General features: G+C 40.7%; 3 protein-coding genes across 4 annotated transcripts; 1 reads left to right on the forward strand and 2 right to left on the reverse strand.

Moving 5' to 3' along the window:
* Positions 1-673: 673 nt before the first annotated feature.
* LOC110498969 (phosphatidylinositol-glycan biosynthesis class F protein) lies at positions 674-2,925 on the reverse strand. The gene is made up of 6 exons (XM_021575711.2): positions 2,672-2,925; positions 1,953-2,215; positions 1,718-1,809; positions 1,473-1,589; positions 1,072-1,180; positions 674-941 (listed from the first exon to the last, which is right to left on the reverse strand). Exons 2-6 carry the CDS (start codon positions 2,178-2,180, stop codon positions 828-830), a joined length of 660 nt encoding a protein of 219 aa, XP_021431386.2. The 5' UTR covers positions 2,181-2,215; positions 2,672-2,925; the 3' UTR covers positions 674-827.
* Positions 2,926-2,958: 33 nt separating this feature from the next.
* On the forward strand, positions 2,959-6,745 carry LOC110498970 (cysteine-rich PDZ-binding protein). Of its 2 annotated transcripts, XR_005037928.1 has the most exons (6): positions 2,959-3,117; positions 3,432-3,497; positions 3,602-3,656; positions 3,724-3,845; positions 6,129-6,384; positions 6,449-6,745. XR_005037928.1 is itself a non-coding variant. In XM_021575714.2 (5 exons), the coding sequence occupies exons 1-5, from the start codon at positions 3,102-3,104 to the stop codon at positions 6,191-6,193; spliced, it is 324 nt and encodes a 107-aa protein (XP_021431389.1). In that variant the 5' UTR covers positions 2,959-3,101; the 3' UTR covers positions 6,194-6,745. The 2 variants fall into 2 exon arrangements, 1 of the variants encoding a protein (XP_021431389.1); XM_021575714.2 differs by having other exon boundaries at positions 6,129-6,745.
* Positions 6,746-8,489: 1,744 nt separating this feature from the next.
* LOC110498968 (GTP cyclohydrolase 1) lies at positions 8,490-18,155 on the reverse strand. Its single transcript, XM_036955773.1, has 6 exons — positions 17,691-18,155; positions 11,798-11,907; positions 11,350-11,405; positions 10,398-10,429; positions 10,191-10,275; positions 8,490-10,056 (listed from the first exon to the last, which is right to left on the reverse strand). The coding sequence occupies exons 1-6, from the start codon at positions 17,986-17,988 to the stop codon at positions 9,927-9,929; spliced, it is 711 nt and encodes a 236-aa protein (XP_036811668.1). The 5' UTR covers positions 17,989-18,155; the 3' UTR covers positions 8,490-9,926.
* Between the last annotated feature and the right edge of the window lie 1,393 nt (positions 18,156-19,548).

Consider the following 19,548-nt stretch of genomic DNA (forward strand, 5'->3'; position numbering starts at 1 on the left):
ATGCTAGATTACGGAGACATAATTTATAGATCAACAGGTAAGGGTGCTCTCGAGCGGCTAGACGTTCTTTATCATTCGGCCATCAGATTTGCCACCAATGCTCCTTATAGGACACATCACTGCACTCGATACTCCTCTGTAAACTGGTCATCTCTGTATACCCGTCGCAAGACCCACTGGTTGATGCTAATTTATAAAACCCTCTTAGGCCTCACTCCCCCCTATCTGAGATAACTGCTGCAGCCCTCATCATCCACATACAATACCCGTTCTGCCAGTCACATTCTATTAGAAGTCCCCAAAGCACACACATCCCTGGGTCGCTCCTCTTTTCAGTTCGCTGCAGCGAGCGACTGGAACGAGCTGCAACAAACACTCAAACTGGACAGTTATCTCAATCTCTTCATTCAAAGACTCAGTCATGGACACTCTTACTGACAGTTGTGGCTGCTTTGTGTGATGTATTGTTGTCTCTACCTTCTCTACCTTCTTGTGCTGTTGACTGTGCCCAATAATGTTTGTACCATGTTTTGTGCTGCTACCATGTTGTGTTGCTACCATGTTGTGTTGCTGCCTTGCTATGTTGTTGTCTTAGGTCTCTCTTTATGTAGTGTTGTATTTATATTTATTTTTAAACATTTTTTTTTTAAATGTATCCCGGGTCCCCGTCCCTGCAGGAGGCTTTTTGCCTTTTGTTAGGCCGTCTTTGTAAATAAGAATGTATTCTTAACTGACTTGCCTAGTTAAAATAAATAAAAAATACAATATACATACATACATACAACATACTCTCTCACAGCCACCCACACTCCCTCCCTCCCTGCCCATCACTTGCTCTTGTAGGTGAGGTGTTTCCGGTGCCAGTGTATCCAGGTGGGGGCGACGACTAGCCCAGTCAGGTAACCAATCACTCCACCCAGACTGCAGGACACAGGCCACACCTACAGGAAACAACGTTGTGATATAAATATATTGTGTAGAACAAACACGGCTTACTGATATACAAAGTAAGGAGTCGTGTCAGCTCTACTCATTGCCTTTCTGTGTGTGTGTGTGTGTGTGTGATCTGACCTGCCAGGGTCGGTCCCAGTCCAAAGGGATAGGGAAGGCTCCCAGCCAGGCTCCCACAACACTGCAGCCGACCACCATCTGTAGAGAAGTGTCCCACACCGACATGGCCCTAAAACAAATCACACAAGTATACATATACACATTTTACACACACACATAGCATCGACATTGTGAAGCTTGTGACATAGTGGTAGAGACTGTCTCCCAGTGGACATACAGTACAGACATACTGTCTCTGTCAGAGAGAGAGAGTGAGCGCGAGAGTGAGAGAGAGAGAGAAGATAAAGAAGTAGTTGGAGAGAGAGTTTGACTAGAATGTGAGAGAGAATAAGAGAATACAGAAATGCGAGACTTAAAGAGAGACCAAGAGAGACAGAGGTAGACGTAGATAGAGGTAGTACCCATGTCGACTTAAGACTCTTATCCAGGCTTGGACGTTGGGCCCGAGGACACACACACACCTCAGAGTGGTTAGACTGGTCAACAACACCGCCAGAGAGAACGTCTCCAACGCAGACCTAACACACAAACACAGTGAAAGATTCAAAAACAAAGACTTCCAAAGACTTTCAACACAACGACTTACAACACAATCTGACACACTCAATATTGGCAGGTGGAAACACACTGTCTTGGCAGAACTCACTCCAGTAACGGTGCTCCATACAGGACCACTACAGTGTGGAAGAACAGACAGGAGAGGAGCAAGTAGAGACAGGAACGCACCAACCTAGACACCTGGTTGGGGGGGGGGGGGGGAAGAGAGAGATGATCACCTCATACCATTCAGTTCTCGTATAAAACTGATAATATCTTCATAGTGAGTATGCCTTGTAGGTGAGTGTGTGTGTTTCTGTTTCTTTAGGTGACTGTGTGTGTACCTTGTAGGTGATAGTGTGTTTCTTGGTAGGGGGGCTGACCCCCAGCAGCCAGAACAGGGAGATGTTGACCACAGCGACAACCCCGGCAACAGAGTACTGCCACAGCAGGTGTGTCCCATACACAGAGAAACCCGGCACTAGCACCGCCGGCACCACTGTCGCCATAAATACCCCCGATGCCATGATGGCGTGGCTGGACGCCATATGTCTGATCTCCTCGTCCCACATGGTGCTGGAGAGAGGTCTGGTCAGGACTACTTGTACTGAAATTGGAAATATAGTATCCTGTTGCAGTATTTGAGAGGAAAAGCCGTAGCAGGGTTTGAACCAGCAACCCCAGTTACAGGGCGAGTGCACTACCACCTGACTGTGCTATAAAGGCATGGTTAGCAGATACAGACACTCAGGTAGTCTAGTGCTTAAGCACTTTGGCCAGTAACCGAAAGGTTGCTAGCTTAAATCACCGAGCCAACTAGGTGAAAAATATGTTAATGTGCCCTTGAGCAAGGCACTTTATGCTTCTGTAAATCGCTCTGGGTAAGAGCGTCTGCTAAATTACTCAAATATACAAATATGCCAGACCAGGCTGAATGCATTGTTAATCATCATCATAATAGTCTGAACCACTAAAACCCCTAGCAATAACCCATCAGCTATTTTTTTTTAGCACAAAACCAACTACTGCAGCTCCAGTCGGGTGGATAGTCTGAATAGCCTACCTTGAGAACCCCTTCCTCGTACTGAGATATGACGTTGAGTCAAATTGACGTTTTTTGCTGTCTAGCTAGCTACGGCCTTTGTAGCCTAGCTAGCTGTATCCTTCGAAATAATACAGGAGTTTACTATTCTAAATGAGACAAGTCAACTATAGGCCTGCGTAGCTGTTTTTCAAGATTTCACACCGATATTGTGGTGGTCATTCATCAGACTCCCTTCCGTAAACATTCAGCCGCGCAAGGTCAGACGCTTACATTGACTGACATATTTGTCAACCAATAACGGTTTACCACTCTTGCGAAACCAACCAATCAGGTTCGGAGGTCCCAGAGGTTGAAAACGGAAACAGGAAGTTTACAACTGACTAGCTACACATTTAGGTCCAGTTTATTAGTGGTGTTAGCAAAAAGTATTGTACAAAACGAAGAAACTATGGTTTGCGACAATTGTAAGTATGTTCTGGATAATTAGAAGTTATAAGAAGATAACTAACGTTAACTGGCTAGCTGTCTAATTGTGTTTATCTCAGCTAACTGTTGTGTTGCAGAAGGCTTGTTTTGTTGTTTAGTCTAACGTTACCTAGTTAACATGCCCTATTGTGCATCACAGACCGAACGGTAAGTGTTTGTGTGAGTCCTGCAGCTAACAATGAATTCCTATCTCTCATCTCTCCCCATCTCCTTTCAACATCTACTCCTATTTCGAACCTTTCCTTCTCTCTTTCTTCACCCTCGGCCTCTATTGCTTCTCTTACTATCTCAGGTGAGAAGAAGCTGGGCAGGGTGATAACTCCAGACACCTGGAAGGATGGAGCAAGGAACACTACAGGTAGATATAGAACTCGTATTATAGATACAGAATTGTGTATTACACATAGTATCAAACTATTCACAACTATGTATTCACAACAGTATACTGTATTATGTTTGTAGAGAGCGGTGGGCGGAAGCTGAATGAGAACAAGGCTCTGACATCTAAGAAGGCTAGGTAAGACAGTTGATGTTGTATATGGTCAGATGATGGTTATGTTACGATAATATGATTCTGTCAACAGGTTTGATCCTTATGGGAAGCCAGGAAAATCAGGAAAGTCGGGCTTTGGCATCTGCCGAATCTGCAAGAGCTCTGTTCACCAATCAGGATCTCACTACTGCCAGGGCTGTGCCTACAAGAAAGGTACTATATCTGCCTACACACTAGTGATGCGTGGGTTGACTCATAACCTGCAGCCCCCAGGGTTATATGTGCGGGTCGAGCGGGTTTGGGGTCATAAAATATTGTGTGGATGAAGGGTGGGCGCGACTAGGCAGGGTAGCCTAGTGGTTAGAGCGTTGGACTAGTAACTGGAAGTTTGCAAGTTCAAATCCCCGAGCTGACAAGGTACAATTCTGTCGTTCTGCCGCCGAACAGGCAGTTAACCCACTGTTCCTAGGCCGTCATTGAAAATAAGAATTTGTTCTTAACTGACTTGCCTAGTTAAATAAAGGTAAAATAAAAAATAAAAATGTATACTTGTACAATTCTATAGGCTACATTGAGGTTTTTATTGTAATTATATTTATCAGGCGTTAGGCCCTAAATTAGGCTTACGCACTAACTGTACGCTTGCCAAATACACACCAATTGCCAAATGCTTTTGGGAACTTGGGCAGAAAAAATTCACGTTGATCCACTGAGGCAAAAAGGACAATGTCGTAGTCTAATTCAATAAGAGAAAAGCTGCAAAATGGAGAGCTGAAAATAAAGAGAAGGGAGGGCCAGAACAGTAGCCTAATGTTTGGGAAATATGTTGATTGTGAGGCGCTATACAAATTCGACTGGGACTTCAAATATGGCACATCAATATAACTGAAAAGTTCAGATGGGTTAAATGGAATAGTAGTCCTAACTGAAATCTGGACACTGACTGTAGGTCTATAACCTCTCACAGAGCCTATTATAATACTAACTCCTGCAGAAGTATTATATATTTCTTACAGCATCTTGAGAGAATGAATGCGCGATTAGGGATTAGGGACCGTCTGTAAAGGTGCTATCTTTATCAGCATCGTAAAAGCTGATAAAATATGCATCCAAGCTGAAGGGAAATCTTATCAGAAACATGTTGTTTTCACAGCTTTTAATTCTATTAAAACCAGTCAAACTGATGTCATTTGTCAATTTTACACACAAAATCATTCCCATTTTTTCATTTTCTCCCTGTTCCCTAAATGCCTTTGCTGCAGGAGAGAAGCAGAGATGAAAGCGAACGTTACCAATGTCAACTAGATGCATTAAAAATCTAACTAGATTGACGCATTCATTCTATCGATTTATGACATTTTCTGGTGAGCAAGGGTTTATTTAGTCTTCTAGGGCAACAAGTAATTACAGATGAGAAGCTGCATGTATCTAAACAAGTTGACTAACAAATAGCCTACCAAAATGTCGGAAATTATAAGCAGAATCGTGTCTTTAATTGGGCTTAAAAAAAATCAACAACCTGCACCCCCTGTCAAAAAATAGTTAGCGCATCTCTGACTGTACAGCGCATTTTCTGTATTTGCGGGTTAGGGTTGGGGGCGGACCTCAGATTTTCAGTTTATCACATATAGTCGGGCGGTGTGGATGAACAAACAGCTGACCCGCGCATCACTACTACACACCCCATATTGTCAGCCATTTTGGTTGCTCTTGTAGGTGAAAATTCATGACAATGTTTGATGTTCCAGTATCTAGACTGTTTTCCCAGAAGTATTGAGACAGAAAACATAGGGTTAATTAATAGACATTTGTAAGCAGAATAAAGGCTGAGCTCAGGTAAATGGACAGAGCTGGATAAACAAAGAGTTAACCATTGGACATGTAAAAACAGAACGGAAGCAGAATCCATGGGAGTGTACAGACTGGGTCAACATGGAGTTAATCACTAGATATGTAAAAACAGAACTGAAGCAGAAAATGTGTACCTTAATTAATATAGGCACCAAAAGCCATGTATCTGTAATAAGAACATATGTTTGTACTAATCAAGTATTATTAGAAAATAAGTTATATTAAGAAAGTATATATGCAATAAATGTATTCTTTATTTGTATTAACACTATGGCGCCGCCACCAATATAATCTAAACTGAGCAGATGTGGGCATTAACAAACAATTATTGGGACAGCAAGATAATGGTGGCTCAAGGCCAAGGGGAGTTAATCATCTACATAGAGGGGAATGACCATGTGTGTTATTTGAAATTGGAAACCTATAAAGCTTGAACGTAACAAGAAAATTGACTTGTTCCATGGAATTGCTCGGGTTCTGCTACTTTGTAATAAAGTCTATTTGAATTTACAAGTTCCACTATCTGAGAAATATTTGAATCAATATTTCTACAACACTCTCTAAGAAGCAAATTGTCATTCAGTGAAGATGTAATAATGTTCACAATCTCCCTTCTCTCCCCCTTTTTCTCTCACTCTCTCTTAGGGATCTGTGCCATGTGTGGGAAGAAGGTTCTGGACACCAAGAACTACAAGCAGACTTCCGTCTGATAGGCTTCTGACAGGCCACCAGTATAACCAGAGAAAGAAGGGTAGGAGTGAGAAAGGAGGGAAAGGGGAAGAAAGGTGGGCACGAGAAATGACCGCTTTATTGTGTAGCAGGCTTGCTTTGACCCCGTCTAAATCTCTCGTAGCAGAGATACAGTCAAAGGGTTCTTACAAGAGAGAGAGAGAGCTGGAAAGTGTGTGTGTGTGTGTGTGTGTGTGTGTGTGTGTGTGTGTGTGTGTGTGTGTGTGTGTGTGTGTGTGTGTGTGTGTGTGTGTGTGTGTGTGTGTGTGTGTGTGTGAGAGAGATGGAGCCCTCCCTATTGTACAGATCCTATAACCCTCAGCAATAAGTGGCCAGTACTGTTCCACACACCCACCAAATCCGAGACTACTTTTAGTTTTAATACCTGGACTGATGGTTTCTCTCCGGTCGTGTCAAACCTGCTGATACAGGAGTTTCCTTTTATCAATTCATTGGGAATTATATCAAGTGTCATGTTTTTGAGTGTATTAAAATAATACATATGTAATGGCAATTAAATTATTATTCATCAACTTTGTTTTGTCTCAGACCAAAACATTCCAACAAATGTCTGTTTGTTGTACATGGTCTTATTCAATAGGCTTGAAGGCAAGTCACGACCCTGTTCTCTGTATCGCTCGGTCACCTGTACACGCTGCAGTGATTGGTTTAGAACCTCTGACATCATCATGATGTGACACGGCATGCTGTAACTTCCTGTGTGACCCAGGATTCAGGTTAGATGCCGTGTTCACGTGCTAGTCGGAACTTGGAAACTCTGAAATGTTTGACTTGCTAACTGGTTGAACGTGGCACGTGTACAATGGCACGTGTACAACTTCAACCAGTTAGCAAGTCTGAAATGTCAGAGTTCTGACTAGCATGTGAACGCGGCAGGAGAACAGAGGTTGGCTGAGTCATTGCAGCTGCCCACTGACATTTAAAGGCACCGTCTCCCCTCAGGCTCTACCCCAGCAAACACACACCCAGCCCATTACACAGAAACAAAGAGCCACTCTATTGTGGTGATCTAGTTTAATTGAGAGAACACACAACATAATGATGATTCATGAAAACAAATGGCAACATAGACAGAGTAAAACATTGTTAGACACATACTAGGAAATATAGATCTAGAACACGTGTTGGCTTATAAACTGTAGAGATGCTTTTGCTGACCAGTGCTGAAATACACTTTTTTTCAAATGTTGGTAACATATATTTTCCTTTATTTTACATACAGATGAAACATTATGGAGTCTTAACAGGCTAATCTGCTGTTGGAAAAATAACTTTCGGTAAAAAGATGAGGGATGGGGCTGGATAAATCAAACCACTCTAAAAATGTATAGACCGAGCTATGTATGCAAGGACTGACCATCCACGATATCACAATTATAGTTTTAAAATAAATCTTCAGGATTGGTGGGTCCCCTGCGGGACGGTTGAGCTAACATAGGCTATTGCGATTAGCATGGGGTTGTAAGTAACAAGAACATTTCCCAGGACATAGACATATCTGATATTGGCAGAAAGCTTAAATTCTTGTTAATCTAACTGTACTGTCCAATTTACAGTAGCTATTACAGTGAAATAATACCATGCTATTGTTTGAGAGTGCACAGTTTTGAACATGAAAAGTTCTTAATAAACAAATTAGGCACATTTGGACAATCTTGACACAAAAGTTTGAACAGAAATACAATGGTTCATTGGATCAGTCTAAAACGTTGCACATACACTGCTGCCATCTAGTGGGGAAGAAAATCTAAATTGCACCTGGGCTGGAATAATACACTATGGCCTTTCTCTTGCATGATCTTTTACCAGATCTAATGTGTTATTGTCCTACATTCTTTTCACATTTCCACAAACTTCAGTGTTTCCTTTCAAATGGTACCAAGAATATGCATTTCCTTGCTACAGGCAGTTTGATTTGGGTATGTCATTTAAGGTGAAAATGGAAAAAAAAAAGGGGCAGATCCTTAATAGGTTGTTTTGAGACTATACAGTGTTTGTTTATATTTACAAACATTGGAGTAAAACAAGCATATATGTTGGGTTCTGATTGGGTGTAACAGTTGAACTAAGCTCATTAGGCATATAAGTTATATTTCTCAAGAATCAATGGGTAAAAATAATTAATTTACAAGTCCAAAAATGTATGTAGTGACTGCAGATTGTCCCTTTAAAAAGGGACATTCCACCACTTTTCAACCTCAGTCATTATGTCTATAAATGAAAGGTTATCAAACCCATTCACAGGGTTGGTTAACTCTGGAGATTCCTTTGGCTTTTAGAGTTAGGTAAATCAGCCTTTAATTTCCTTGCACCTTAAGTGTGGAATGATCTACATACAATCCACTTCAAACTTGGAGGAATTGATACCTCTAGAGCATTTCAGATGGTTGTTCCGGAACTTTTTTACTGAAGAATGTCTGTTTTTTTATGATTGTGTTTTTCTTTTTGTGTATAATAACATGTATTTAATTGTTGTGTAGTTTAATGTGCATTGTTGTGCTAAACAGGGCTCATCTGGAAAAGAGACCTCGGTCTTAACATTGACTCCCTGTCAAAAGAAAGGTTAAGTAAATAAAAAAATTCAAATCTCCAGCACCATACCAGTGTCTACATATGTGAAAACAGCTTGTTTCTACATTCTGTAGGTAAAATAAGAGGTCCTAAAAAAGTGCAACTTGATGACAGTAACTAGGTTCCACCCAATCGGTGTGACAGATTTTCATGTGAATATTCAAAAATCTGCATATAAACAATATGCAAATTTTCCCACCAGAGATGTATTTCCATCAAATGTACTTGTTGCGGATAAAAGGCTGTGCATGATGACGTAGTGCACATAAAAATAACTTTTGTGGTTAAATATACAAGTTTTAAAAAATACAAGTTAAATGGGTTTCCATTGCATTTTCAACTCTACTGATGCTTGTCACAAAACTGCTAGGTTATATCTGGTATGTGCCCCCACTCTGGTCATATCACAAGAATAAGACTTGATATTTAATATAAAGGAGTGAATTTCATTACTTATTTTATCTGTAGCCTAATAAACTGCATGATTTCCTGAGACGTAGTGGGAGTACCACACAACATATTGCGTGACTCCAAATTTACTTGAGATAATATGGTTATTCTATCAATATTTGCGCATAAAGGCGTTTCCCACCGCAACTCCTCACATAACTATTTTTACAGCCACAAGAAGACCCCACCTTGTCTAGCGTATTTTGTTTTGTCGACATTTGGAAAGTTTACCGACAAATTTGCTATTTCCATCAGGTCTGTTGTGACATTTTTTATCCGACATGTACTTTACTCACATAAAAATGTTGAGTGGAAACCTGGTTCATGAGTTGCATTAAAAAATGTAAGAGGTAGGGCACTTTCCTGCTCGCAGTATCACAATACATCTCAGTCTTAACAAGTCATATCTAGTGCTTATAACTAGTGTATAACTAGTGTATATATATATACCTTTCTATACAGCAGAGATCATGTTTTAAGACTGTCAGGTTTTCTAGCTGAGGTTAGCTGAAGGCACCATAATTATAGCCTCTCATAATTATAGCCTGCATTGCCTTTTGTGTATATAAGGCTTCTGTGAGGTGTGTGGAGTAGTCTTAGGAACTCTACCCAGAGAACATGTGCTTTACAGGGTCAGGGCAGGGGCTAGAGGTCAGGGGTCAGAGATGGTTGCTAAGCAGTCTTGGTGAGTCGTAGGAACTCTTCTCGAGTCTTTGGATCTTCTCTGAACACCCCCAACATGCAGCTGGTCACAGTTCGACTGTTCATCTTCTGAACCCCACGCATCACCATACACATGTGCCTGGAACACATTATTAAATACAAGCCAACACAAGAATGCCCCGCTTTACTCTCATGATTAACATGTGATTTTTAAGTCTGGAACTTCAAGCACCTAATAAACATTCAGAGGTGGTGAGAGTGTGTAGTACTCACGCTGCCTCTATAACCACAGCCACACCAGCTGGCTGTAGAGCTTCTGATATCGCCATGGCAATCTGCTTGGTCAGACGCTCCTGGACTGGGGAGAGGAACACGCACAGAATGTTGCCTATTTCTTACAGTAATGTTTCGTATATGTCCTTTGAACTACAGTATGCGTACTGTGTATGTATATTTGAGTAAGCCCTCTGCCATTCTTACCTTGGAGCCTCCGACTGTACATCTCAACAATCCTACAGACACACACAACAAACAAACAGTTACTATCACAGTAAGAACATACACACACCAGTGGAGGCTGGTGGAATGAGCTATAGGAGGATGTGCTCTGGGAGAAATAAAAAAAATGGAACGGAGTCAAACATGTGGTTTCCATATGTTTGATCCCGTTTACATTTATTCTAGTCCAGCCATTACACAGAGCTTGTTCTCCTATACCCCCTCCCAACAGCCTCCGCTGACGCGCGCGCACACACACACACACACACACACAGAACAATAATATAATACAGTAGAAGACCATCAAACATATAGCTAATTGGTGATCAGGTTTGATAATGATTAATGTCTTCATAAATAGAGAGATGACCCGATACACAATCTGTCAATCATTCTATCAACCTGTCGATCACTCTATCAACCTGTCAATCATTCACTGCCTGCCAAAACATTATCTGAAATTGTTAGGCAAGATCTGATCAATGTGCATGTTTGGAGTGAAATATACAAAAGGGTTGAAGGGCTATAAAGTATGGGGAGAGAAATAGAGACAGGGAGGGAGGACAAGGGAGAGACAGAGAGACAGAGAGAGCCTGTGATAATAGAAGAATGATTCCCACTGGTCTGGAGGGATTTTCTCATGGTCTGGGAGCGGCTAGGTCTGGGTATTGTGTGTGTGTGTGTGTGTGTGTGTGTGTGTGTGTGTGTGTGTCTGGGGTGAGACAGGATATTAGCAGTAGGGCTTACAGTCTAAGCCTCCAGGTCAAAGAACTGAAATAACAGAAGAACTCAGCCACCCAGCACTAACACACACACACACTCGGGTAGCCCGACCATTCCCTGCCCCTGTCATGAGCCAACCAGCTTCTCCAATACACACACTACGTATGGACTGTGTGTCAGTTGTGTGTGTGTGTTTGTACTGTATACTCACCTAGCCAGTTTGCTAAGCCCGACCACCTTCTTATTTGGCAGGTATCCGATATGTACCTGGGTCAATGCAACAGAGTAGAAATACAGGTCAGAGTTCAAACAACCAGAGCAGAGTTTCAAATGTGACCTGCTCAGCACACATACAGCATCTTCATACTGTTTGTAAACTCTACACACAACACCAGACTGGCATCAAAGCTACTGTGTGCTAAGCCAACTCACTCTGTGTGTGTGTGTGTGTGTGTGTGTATGTGTGTGTGTGTGTGTGTGTACGCGCACATGTGAGTGTGTCCCATTGCTCCCTATCCAGGACAAAGAACCCAATAACCCCCCCCCCCCCATACTCTCTTTCCAACAGAACACATTCTCTCTCTCTACCATTCTTTGCTCTGCTCTTCTCTGTCAGCCACTCCCCACCCCACTTTCTGTCTTTAGAGCCCCAGTCTTACCCTGCCAAAAAAGGGTACAAGGTGGTGTTCACAAAGAGAGAACATTTCAATGTCTTTTACTATCACTATCTCGTCATGGTCCTCGTCAAATATGGCATCATTCAGGATGTCTGTAGAGAGAGCGAGAAAGAGAGAAAGTTCATCAAATTGTTATAAAAGTCTATCAGTATTGTTCAACCTCTGGTCTACAGTTGAGTAACAGGTGGTTGGAGGTGGGGAAAAGACTTAGACCAGGGGTGTCAAACTAAATTTGCCTCGGAGGCAGCATTTTGTCTTCAACTAGGTCTGGGGGGGGGGGGGGGGGGGGGGGGGCGCACTGAAAAAGGCTGTATGTTTGACATCCCTGATTTAGACTATACAAACAAGAGACTGCTCTATTTTAATTACAAAAAAACTGATCGTGAACGAAAATACGTATCAATGACATAACACCAACACACACACATTCTTAGATTACAGGTTAGAGTGGTGTTTTGGAAAAAAAATGGTCAGATTATATAACCGCACCACACGCGGATAAAGACGACGCACGCGGTCTTGGCGAGCTCCTACAGCCAGGACCGATAAGCACGAGTCACCGGCTTTAGCGCTAACAGCAACATCTGTCTTGATGAGAATTGGCCATCTTGTTAACACATAACTAAAAGTTGGGTTTCGATTAACCCACGCAACTGCCTGATAACGAGATAAATAACATATTATGCATATAGCTGTTGAGTTCAATTCAATTATGTAATTTGGATCCAAAAATATATTGTTCAAAGATTTGAGAGAAACATAAACACTGTAAAAAGTGGGATAGCACTTTCGTTCAGCTGAAGGGCTTTTTCTGATGTGTACAATCCAAAATTACGCTGTGGTTCATTAAACCTATTCTATTCAATTTGTCAGAAATCAAAAAACGAATTTGACAGATCAATGTGATTTTTTTAATGATAGGAAAGCTTCTAAATTGCTTTCAACATCTCATGCACATTCGCGTTGCATGATGGTGGGTGCAATCTTGCGATGGCAGCCTATCAGAAGAGTTGAAGGCGTGGCCTATTGTGGGCCTGGCTTTTGGTTTGTTATTTTAGTCCACCCGTGAGAGTAAATGTCATTCAAGGTAATATGTTTTTTTATTTTTTATTTACTACTTTATATGTTCACTGCCAGCACTGATATCTGCCTAAGTACTGCCATCGCTCATAATCAGGTGGTCATCATTTGGTTACAAAATTGTAAACAGTTAATGTGAATGTCTTATGTACAGAAAGTGTTTATCTAACGTAATATCTTGATTAACAGGATATTGTTGAATTGCTTATTACCCAATTAAATACACTTGTATAGGTGATTCCAAAGTGAAAAATCAACTTGGTACAAATTTTTTTTTAAATGGTTTGTATGTATATTTCAGTGATAATGCCTGAGAAACCGGTGTTTGGAGGATATATTGGGATGGGTGTTATCGAGGGCCAGGGCCAGCCAATATATCTTCCAAACACCGGCTTGAGGGCATTTCACTTTTATACAACGGGTTACCAACATATTCAAATAATTATTGATATATTTTCATTCCTTTTTTAAAAAATGTATTAATTCATACTATTTCATCCTTCCACAAGATATAGTCCCAAACTGGCTCGTCGTTCGTTCTGTCGGTTCAGTTGCCTGTTTTTTTTTTGTTCTACATCTATGGACGCAACCTAGTTGTTCGTTCTAAATGTTCCATTGCCCTACTGGATGGCAATGTTCTTATACCATGCTTGCTAGCTAGCCAACTATGGCTAACTTAGTCTCGTCAAAGAGTGCAGCCAAAATAACAGAAAAGTAGCTGCATTTGCGTTTGTTTAAGCTGTTTTGTAGTGACATTTATGTTGCAATGTTGATACAAATCTCCGCTGTTGAAATCTAAATGTTAGTCTAAAAGAAATGTGAGATAATTTCTAGATGTTTTTTTATAGTGGGTTGATGAGACAGTGAATTGCTCAGTCAGAGTAAATAGGCATTGTGTGTTAACTTGCGGAATAGACACAGGCTGGAATGTGGTTTTAACCAATCAGCATTCAGGATTAGACCCACGGTTGTATATACACAGTTGAGGTCCGAAGTTTACATATACCTTAGCCAAATACATTTAAACTCAGTTTTTCACAATTCCTGACATTCAATCCTAGTAAAAATGCCCTGTTTTAGGTCAGTTAGGATGACCACTTTATTATAAGAATGTGAAATGTCAGAATAATAGTTGATAGAATTATTTATTTCAGCTTTAACCCATACACTAATTTAGTATTTGGTAGGACTGCCTTTAAATTGTTTAACCTATGTCAAACATTTCAGGTAGCCTTCCACAAGCTTTCCACAATAAGTTGGGTGAATTTTAGCCCATTCCTCCTGACAGAGCTGGTGTAACTGAGTCAGGTTTGAAGGCCTCCTTGCTCACACATGCTTTTTCAGTTCTGCCCACACATTTGATATACTTTTGAGGTCAGGGCTTTGTGACGGCCACTCCAATACCTTGACATTGTTGTCCTTAAACCATTTTGCCAAAACTTTGGAAGTATGTTTGGGGTCATTGTCCATTTGGAAGACCCATTTGCGACCAAGCTTTAACTTCCTGACTGATGTCTTGAGATGTTGCTTCAATATATCAACATAATTTTCCTTGCTCATGATGCCATCTATTTTGTGAAGTGCACCAGTTCCTTCTGCAGCAAAGCACCCCCACAACATGATGCTGCCACCCCGTGCTTCATGGTTGGGATGGTGTTCTTCGGCTTGCAAGTGTTAGCCGTTTCACATTCGTTACACAAGCATCCCCTTTTTTCCTCCAAACATAACGATGGTCATCATGGTCAAACAGTTCTATTTTAGTTTCATCAGACCAGAGGACATTTCTCCAAAATGCAGTTGCAAACAGTAGTCTGGCTTTTTTATTGCGGTTTTGGAGCAGTGGCTTCTCCCTTGCTGAGCGGTCTTTCAGGTTATGTTGATATAGGACTCATTTTACTGTGGATATAGATACTTTTGTACCTGTTTCCTCCAGCATCTTCACAAGGTCCTTTGCGGTTGTTCTGGGATTTATTTGCACTTTTTGCACCAAAGTATGTTCATTTCTAAGAGACGGCTGCGTGGTTCCATGGTGTTTATACTTGCAAACTATTGTTTGTACAGATGAACGTGGTACCTTCAGGCATTTGGAAATTGCTCCCAAGCATGAACAAGACTTGTGGAGGTCTACAATTTTTTTTCTGAGGTCTTGGCCTATTTCTTTTGATTTTCCCATGATGTCAAGCAAAGAGGCACGGAGTTTGAAGGTAGGCCTTGAAATACCTCCACAGGTACACCTCCAATTGACTCAAATTATTTCAATTAGTCTATCAGAAGCGTCTGAAGCCATGACATAATTTTCTATAATTTTCCAAGCTGTTTAAAGGCACAGTCAACTTAGTGTATGTAAACTTCTGACCCACTGAAATTGTATGTGAAATAATCGGTCTGTAAACAATTGTTGGAAAATGTTGTGTCATGCACAAAGTAGATGTCCTAACCGACTTGCCAAAACTATAGTTTGTTAGCAAGAAATTTGTGGAGTGGTTGAAAAAGAAGTTGTAATGACTCCAATGTAAGTGTATGTAAACTTCCGACTTCAACTGTAATATATACAAACTTTTTATAAATACATATATATATATATATATATATATATATATATATTTGTTTTTAAATAAAAAGTGTATTTATTTATTTATATATATATATATATATATATATATATATATATATATATATATATATATATATATATATATATATATACAGTGCCTTGCGAAAGTATTCGGCCCCTTTGAACTTTGCGACCTTTTGCCACATTTCAGGCTTCAAACATAAATATATAAAACTGTATTTTTTTGTGAAGAATCAACAACAAGTGGGACACAATCATGAAGTGGAACGACATTTATTGGATATTTCAAACTTTTTTAACAAATCAAAAACTGAAAAATTGGGCGTGCAAAATTATTCAGCCCCTTTACTTTCAGTGCAGCAAACTCTCTCCAGAAGTTCAGTGAGGATCTCTGAATGATCCAATGTTGACCTAAATGACTAATGATGATAAATACAATCCACCTGTGTGTAATCAAGTCTCCGTATAAATGCACCTGCACTGTGATAGTCTCAGAGGTCCGTTAAAAGCGCAGAGAGCATCGTGAAGAACAAGGAACACACCAGGCAGGTCCGAGATACTGTTGTGAAGAAGTTTAAAGCCGGATTTGGATACAAAAAGTATTCCCAAGCTTTAAACATCCCAAGGAGCACTGTGCAAGCGATAATATTGAAATGGAAGGAGTATCAGACCACTGCAAATCTACCAAGACCTGGCCGTCCCTCTAAACTTTCAGCTCATACAAGGAGAAGACTGATCAGAGATGCAGCCAAGAGGCCCATGATCACTCTGGATGAACTGCAGAGATCTACAGCTGAGGTGGGAGACTCTGTCCATAGGACAACAATCAGTTGTATATTGCACAAATCTGGCCTTTATGGAGTGGCAAGAAGAAAGCCATTTCTTAAAGATATCCTTAAAAAGTGTCATTTAAAGTTTGCCACAAGCCACCTGGGAGACACACCAAACATGTGGAAGAAGGTGCTCTGGTCAGATGAAACCAAAATTGAACTTTTTGGCAACAATGCAAAACGTTATGTTTGGCGTAAAAGCAACACAGCTGAACACATCATCCCCACTGTCAAACATGGTGGTGGCAGCATCATGGTTTGGGCCTGCTTTTCTTCAGAAGGGACAGGGAAGATGGTTAAAATTGATGGTAAGATGGATGGAGCCAAATACAGGACTATTCTGGAAGAAAACCTGATGGAGTCTGCAAAAGACCTGAAACTGGGACGGAGATTTGTCTTCCAACAAGACAATGATCCAAAACATAAAGCAAAATCTACAATGGAATGGTTCAAAAATAAACATATCCAGGTGTTAGAATGGCCAAGTCAAAGTCCAGACCTGAATCCAATCGAGAATCTGTGGAAACAACTGAAAACTGCTGTTCACAAATGCTCTCCATCCAACCTCACTGAGCTCGAGCTGTTTTGCAAGGAGGAATGGGAAAAAATTTCAGTCTCTCGATGTGCAAAACTGATGGAGACATACCCCAAGCGACTTACAGCTGTAATCACAGCAAAAGGTGGCGCTACAAAGTATTAACTTAAGGGGGCTGAATAATTTTGCACGCCCAATTTTTCAGTTTTTGATTTGTTAAAAAAGTTTGAAATATCCAATAAATGTCGTTCCACTTCATGATTGTGTCCCACTTGTTGTTGATTCTTCACAAAAAAATACAGTTTTATATCTTTATGTTTGAAGCCTGAAATGTGGCAAAAGGTCGCAAAGTTCAAGGGGGCCGAATACTTTCGCAAGGCACTGTATATATATATATATATATATATATATATATTTATTTATAAAAGGTTTGTATTTATTAGGTTTAACCAAAGGGGAAAAGTAAATTGAGTGTTTAAAGAAGTAGGCAGCTGAACTATGGGTTTGCTAATAATCAAATAACAGTTGGCAGCGAATCATATGTTTGGTTTCAACAAATGTTTATTTTTTTTTACAATTTACAGTGTAGGAAGGAATGTGTTCCTAGCTCTCTATTCTCTCTCTATCCTACGTTTGGCACTCTCCTGCTGCTCATCTTTCATAAATGTATTCTTATTTTGTTTCTGCATCAAAAACAAAAACCTATAGGCCTATAGGTTTGCATTTCTTTTGCATCGGCTTTTGAAATGGATGGCAAAAACAGGGTACTGATATTCAAGTTGGATGTGCCCTTTCTTTTAGCATATTCCCCCCAACTATTAATCGACCAAATACTGAGTCCCCACCGGGTCTTACCGTACACGTCCTCGTGGTATCCCTTGGTAAGGAACTGCATTGCCTTGGCGGCTCTTAGAGGCGTCCTCAGGAGCCCCTGCCGGTCCGTGTCCTCCCCGAGACCCCGCAAGATGCTGCTGTACGCTGCTTCGAGTGCCGGTAACCGGGACTCATCCTCAGCATCTTTACCGGACGTCTCATGCTGTTTCCGCTGCTGTACGGTGGTCTTCTTGGTCTCGAGGCTCGGCTCACTGAAACCGTTATTATAGTAGAAATCTGTCACCAGCTGCTTCCCGGTCCCGTTACAATGGCTGTTCATCGCCGCTGGTTTTTGGTATTCGATCTGACAGAGGGAGAAACAATATACAGCCTTTCTAACTCAATAAGTTGCTGATTGTCGTTTTGTTGTCGTTTTGTTGTCCGCCAAGCAGTGAACAGCAGCAGATTGTCCATGGCCCTGACCTGCGCTCCGTTTATATACCAGACCTACAGCAGCCGCGTGCGCACGGTGCTAAACCAAACCTCGCTCCCCATTTCGTCACGCTAATGAAAAACATCGGGTGACGCCATCCTGCGCTCCAAGGGGCTTTAGTTCGTATGAATTGTCACGACTAGAAAAGCTTGCTTGTCTGTTATGTTGTTATCAATTCTTTAACTGAATGTTTGATTGTTTGTAATATTTGATTGGATTAAAAAAAGGATTGTCATGACTTGATCATCGGTCATTATCGATAATAAGCCCATATTCGCACGGAACGAGTATTAGTACAGAACGTTGATTATGTAACTATATTATCCCAGAATGTCTGTTATTCCAGATAACGATTCGGAGGGGATTCGTTTTTTCCAAACTGCCCCATGTAATTCTTTATTTTTGTTGTTGTTGTATATAAGCCATACCAAACAATCGTTGGTATAGATAGTGTCGCCATAATATTTGAATTGAGGAATTGTGATCATTTTAGCGATCCACAATAGAAGACGTCCTAAATGTCCCCTCGTCTTCAGATGTGAGCCCAACAGCGCCCTTGATATGCATTTTTAGTCTATGGATGAGAAAGTTAACTTGTCATTTCCAAACGTTAGCTCAGTTGTATTATGCTTTGCGATCTATTAACAGCAATGTTATAAAAAACATATTATATTACGAAAAAGGGATCTGCTATGGTTACAAGCCAAATAACCCTTATTTGACACTATATATAACCATTATTTTGTGTGTGTGTATAGTGTATAGTAGTTGCGCATCACAACTTATTTTTAATTATCAATGAAAAATATAATTGGTTTGACTTGATTACCTGGGGCAATGGACATTCACAACCCGGATCGTGGGAAGTGACAACGAGCTCCTATAGGACCAGGGTATAAATAATAATATAATAATAATCAATAATTTTGCTCTTTATTTCACCATCTTACATCTTACATACAAAACCTTATTTATTAATCGAAAATTGTGAATAATTCACCACAGGTTAATGAGAAGGGTGTGCTTGAAAGGATGCACATGACTCTGCAATGTTAGGTTGTATTGGAGAGTCTCAGTCTTAAATAATTTTCCGCACACAGTTTGTGCCTGTATTTAGTTTTCATACTAGTGAGGCTTGATAATCCACTCTCACATAGGTACGTGGTTGCAAAGGGCATCAGTGTCTTAACAGCACAATTTGCCAAGGCAGGATACTCTGAGCGCAGCCCAATCCAGAAATCTGACAGTGGTTTCTGACTAAATTCAATTTTCACAGAACCGCTTGTTCAGATATTGGTAAGTGGACTGGAGGCAAGGCATGAAAGGGATAATGAATCCAGTTGTTTGTGTCATCCATTTCGGGGAAAGTACCTGCGTAATTGTGCACCCAACTCACTCAGGTGCTTT

This window comes from Oncorhynchus mykiss, chromosome 20 (genome assembly GCF_013265735.2).
Source record: "Oncorhynchus mykiss isolate Arlee chromosome 20, USDA_OmykA_1.1, whole genome shotgun sequence".
Taxonomy (NCBI): domain Eukaryota; kingdom Metazoa; phylum Chordata; class Actinopteri; order Salmoniformes; family Salmonidae; genus Oncorhynchus; species Oncorhynchus mykiss.

Coding starts and splice junctions, on each gene's coding strand:
- LOC110498969 (XM_021575711.2), bottom strand. CDS start 2,180: ATGTGGGACGAGGAGATCAGACATATGGCGTCCAGCCACGCCATCATG. Junction 1,810..1,952: donor AACACACTATCACCTACAAG/GTACACACACAG, acceptor CCCCCCAACCAG/GTGTCTAGGTTGGTGCGTTC. Junction 1,590..1,717: donor TATGGAGCACCGTTACTGGA/GTGAGTTCTGCC, acceptor TTTGTGTGTTAG/GTCTGCGTTGGAGACGTTCT.
- LOC110498970 (XM_021575714.2), top strand. Junction 3,498..3,601: donor TGGAGCAAGGAACACTACAG/GTAGATATAGAA, acceptor TTATGTTTGTAG/AGAGCGGTGGGCGGAAGCTG. Junction 3,846..6,128: donor GGGCTGTGCCTACAAGAAAG/GTACTATATCTG, acceptor ACTCTCTCTTAG/GGATCTGTGCCATGTGTGGG.
- LOC110498968 (XM_036955773.1), bottom strand. CDS start 17,988: ATGAACAGCCATTGTAACGGGACCGGGAAGCAGCTGGTGACAGATTTC. Junction 11,908..17,690: donor ATACCACGAGGACGTGTACG/GTAAGACCCGGT, acceptor CTCTCTCTACAG/ACATCCTGAATGATGCCATA. Junction 10,057..10,190: donor GCTGTGGTTATAGAGGCAGC/GTGAGTACTACA, acceptor AATGTGTTCCAG/GCACATGTGTATGGTGATGC.